We start from the raw sequence: 3896 nt of genomic DNA, 5'->3' as shown, positions 1-3896 counted from the left end.
CCAAAAGAAGGCCTGGCAGTTGTTGGCACTCAGTAAAGTGGGAATGGGGGAAGGTGTCGCGAAAGAAGACCAAGAGTGCAGCCTTGACATAGATCTCTCTACCCTAACCCACCTCCTTCTCTGCTTGAGCCGAGGAGCACGGAAAGTCGTTGGGGGGTCCACGGAAATTGGGTGGGGTCAGCCGTCCCGAAGAGCGGACAGCTGTCCGGTGGGCGTTGGCTGCACAGATCTCCCTCTTTTTTGCTGGGGGAGGGGCAGCTGCGCTGCCTTCTCCCCTGCACTGTTGGATCCGCCCCCCTGCTATTGGCTCAGGGGAAGGGTTGACATCAAAGCCCCGGCCCTATATAAGCTGCGGCCAGGAAAAGAGGCCGGAGAAGGGTTAAAATCCGTCCCCTAGAGCGCCAGCGCCATAATCAGCTCTGCGGCTAAGGAGTGAAGGCAGGAGCAGTAGCCAGCCGCCCGGCCCCAGCCCTGTTCTGCTTCATCCCAACCACCAGCACCTTCCCCGACGGGACGGAGCAGTAGCGGATGGCGCGGCGTTAGATCCAACTGCAGAGGCAAGGCTCAACGCGGAGCCACTGGGTGGGGGGCAGGCAGCCGCGTCCGCTTCACCATGAACCTAGTGGGCGGCTACCCCCATCCACACCCTCACCATCACCCCCCTCACCCTCATCCCATGCTGCACGAACCCTTTCTCTTCGCTCCAGCCTCACGGTGTCATCAGGAGCGGCCTTATTTCCAGAGCTGGGTGCTGAGCCCCGGAGACGTGGCCCCAGATTTTCCTGGGAGGAGACCGCCGCCCGCTGCCTACAGCCCGGATGCGGCCGGAACCGCGGGGCCAGCGCAGAGCCCTGGCAGACTGGAGGCGCTGGGTGGCCGCTTGGGCAGGCGGAAAGGCGCGGGGCCCAAGAAGGAACGGCGGCGCACGGAGAGTATCAACAGCGCCTTCGCAGAACTGCGCGAGTGCATCCCCAACGTGCCCGCCGACACCAAGCTCTCCAAGATCAAGACCCTCCGTCTGGCCACCAGCTACATCGCTTACCTCATGGACGTGCTGGCCAAGGACGCTCAGGCCGGGGACCCGGAGGGCTTCAAGGCAGAGCTCAAGAAGGTGGACAGCGGCCGCGAGAGCAAGCGTAAGAGGGAGCCGGTGAGTCTCCGGGCCTCTGGGGCCCTCCCTTTCCCTTGGCCCTAGGGTCAGCAGGGCTTAGAGGTGCTGCCCCGTTAGGGGCCAGATGTATGGAGTGCCAAGGAGGGTGAAATACGCAAAAGTCGCAGGCCCGGGGTTAGGGAGGTGGTGTTTATGTGCTCTTGTATCTGCGTGGACGCGGATGACGTTTATGGCGGGTTTTCTATTGCGTGTGTAAAGGGGGAGAAATTGAATTCCTCCCAACGCTCGCCAGGGAACTCCCTGTGTGACCTTGAGCAAGTCTCTTCACCTCTTTGGGCCTCAGTTTCTTCCTCAGCAAAATTACTACAAAGACTTTCGGGATGGAAAGACTAAAGGTCCTTCCAGTTCGTGTTATTCCTAACAGTGACAGACATTCTATGTTCTAAGGGCCCTCCCAAATAGAGCTGACACTTTATGTTCAATGCAGTAAATTCCCTTTCATCACCGAGATTCTACGATCTCTGTTATAAGGGCACTTGCAATTTCAACGCATGGTATTTTGTGCTCCAAGAGCCCCTCCAGTCCTAACATTTTATTTCCTAAGATCCCCAGACAGCTGCTACATGCCAGAGCGGCAGGGCTTTGTCACAATCGCACTTTTAAAAGCTCAGCCCAAGTCTTTTTAAATCCCCGAGCAAAAAGGGGAACGGTAACTTGCCACCCGGGTTTCTATAACACTTCTCTCTTCCCGGCTGCAGGCCCGGAAAAGAGATAGATCTTTTTGCCCCAGGGGGCCTTTCGAAGCTAGATTTCCCGGAAAAGAGTCAATAGTTGGGGTGGCCTTTGTGGCGGGGACATCCAGACCTAGGGTTCGCGATGCTCGAGTACTAAGCTAGATTTCAAAGCCAGAAATGTTGATTTCTTTAAGGTGCACCATTTTTCAACTAACCCATTTTTGCCCGGGACTTCCTCCCCGGTTGTCAGAACTTCGTTGGTGTTGGCCTTGTTTGGGGCTGAGCTCTCCTCTAGGTGCCCAGACCGGCCCTGCTGTTCCCTGGGGGCTCCCTGGCCTTAATCAAAAGATCCACTTTGGGTTTAAAAACACTAGCTAGAAGGGGGTGGGGCCAGGCCGGGAAGCTGAGGCCCAGAAACCCAGACAGAGAGCCGAGGAGACAGGGTGAGATAGGAATCGGGCCTCTGGTGGCCCAAGGCTCCGTCCAGTCCAGTGCCCTGCGGGGGGTACTGTAAGGGCTTTCAGGATCTTAAGAGTTAGAGCCTGCAGGAACCTTAAGCAACATCTAGTCTAGTTCTTCCCACTGAACCAGGAAAGCGGATGGCTGGCTTCGGCTTTGCCTCTCGGGTTTGCTCTTCCCATCCATCCCTGGGCCCAGTATTTTCTTCAGTCACCAACTCAAAGCACCTCGAATTTGTCTTGGAAGAATAGGTGAAAGAGCGGGGGCGCGGGGAAGGTGAGTTAGAGGGATAGAGGGAGAACTAAGAATCGGGGTATTTCTCTAGTATCCGCTCAGGCCGCCCGCTCGGCAAACCTGGTACAACTTACTTAGCTGAGCGCCAGTTTCAACTTCCAAACCTCTTGAGAATCCTATTTCTCAGCTCCATCATGGTGCATAGAGGCAAGTTTATGTGAGCCCGTTTGCCAAACAGAAAGCTGGGTCCTTTATTTGAAAACTTTGCCCCGGCTCTCCAGAGGAGGGACTGCACAAGCGGGAAGAAAAGTCTAAACCTGAATGTCTTTCGCCCTCTCCCCCTTCTCTTTTCCGGTCGTTGCGGTCCTGATCGGTGCACAGCCCAGCGAAGGGTATCCTCACCCCCTGGGACCCGGAGAGAAAAAGATTAAAGGGCGGACAGGCTGGCCACAGCAAGTCTGGGCTTTGGAGCTCAACCAGTGAGAAGCAGCCTCGGGAAGGGTACTCAGCACTCAGAAAATCCGCCGGGCGCCATCGGAGTACGAGGCAAGACTACTATTTCTGGCTGTCCATTATTTTCTCATTCTGTTATGGATATCTTGAATACTCCTGAGAGTTGTCAGCAGCAAAACTGGTCAAGTGCAATGCCCTCTGAAATTGTTTTTTAATTCGTTAAGAGAAAGAAAAATATATTATATATAATATAAAATATATCCAAGCAAACGGAATGAGGAGCCGGTATTGACAGGCACACGGGAGGCAAATCGGACCAACCTTGCTGGCCCTCATTTCCAACCTTCGACTCACCTTTTCCGTCCTAGATTGGAAATCTGATTTTGCTCTCCTCTGTCTCCTTTTACGCCTTAATTTGCAATATCACGAAGTCATTCACAGTCAAGCACAGCTTCCTCCTTTCCCGGGACTCCGGTGACCATATATTACCACGAGAAAGGAGAGCTCAGTTGGTCTGGTCTGGGAATTATTCTTTTTAAACAAGTGTTGGTTTGGTAACCGCACTTTCTGCCTATTGCCTGATAATTCCTAATTCCAAGGAAAACCTCTTATTCTTTGTAAATAAAAACTTTGATCCCGTCACTGAAGTTTTTATGTATTTAAACTACCTAATTCTGCCTGCCAGGGCTCAGGTTTTTTGGGTAAATCTTGCTCATCCCTTACTGGTTGTGTTTTGTTTTTGTTTTATTTTTGCTACCTCAAAACTGTTCGACCATTTTCTTGGGGGCAGGTTCACCAAAGCTGACCTTTCATTCTCTTGACCTCAGAACATTTCCATGAAAGCCATTTATGCACAGGGTCCGGGAGGCCAACTTTCTTACTTTTCCATTTAGAGAGCTATGTGA

The 3896-nt window shown here is 53.3% G+C and overlaps 1 protein-coding gene across 1 annotated transcript; it reads left to right on the top strand.

Annotated features, from left to right (window-relative positions):
• Positions 1-388: 388 nt before the first annotated feature.
• Positions 389-3633, top strand: HAND1 (heart and neural crest derivatives expressed 1). The gene is made up of 2 exons (XM_036749110.1): positions 389-1150; positions 2920-3633. The coding sequence occupies exons 1-2, from the start codon at positions 614-616 to the stop codon at positions 3019-3021; spliced, it is 639 nt and encodes a 212-aa protein (XP_036605005.1). The 5' UTR covers positions 389-613; the 3' UTR covers positions 3022-3633.
• The last annotated feature ends 263 nt before the right edge of the window (positions 3634-3896 follow it).

This window comes from Trichosurus vulpecula, chromosome 3 (genome assembly GCF_011100635.1).
Source record: "Trichosurus vulpecula isolate mTriVul1 chromosome 3, mTriVul1.pri, whole genome shotgun sequence".
In the NCBI taxonomy this organism is placed as follows: Eukaryota; Metazoa; Chordata; class Mammalia; order Diprotodontia; family Phalangeridae; genus Trichosurus; species Trichosurus vulpecula.
The sequence above is the reverse complement of the archived record's forward strand: the minus strand, read 5'-3'. Positions and strand labels throughout refer to the sequence as shown.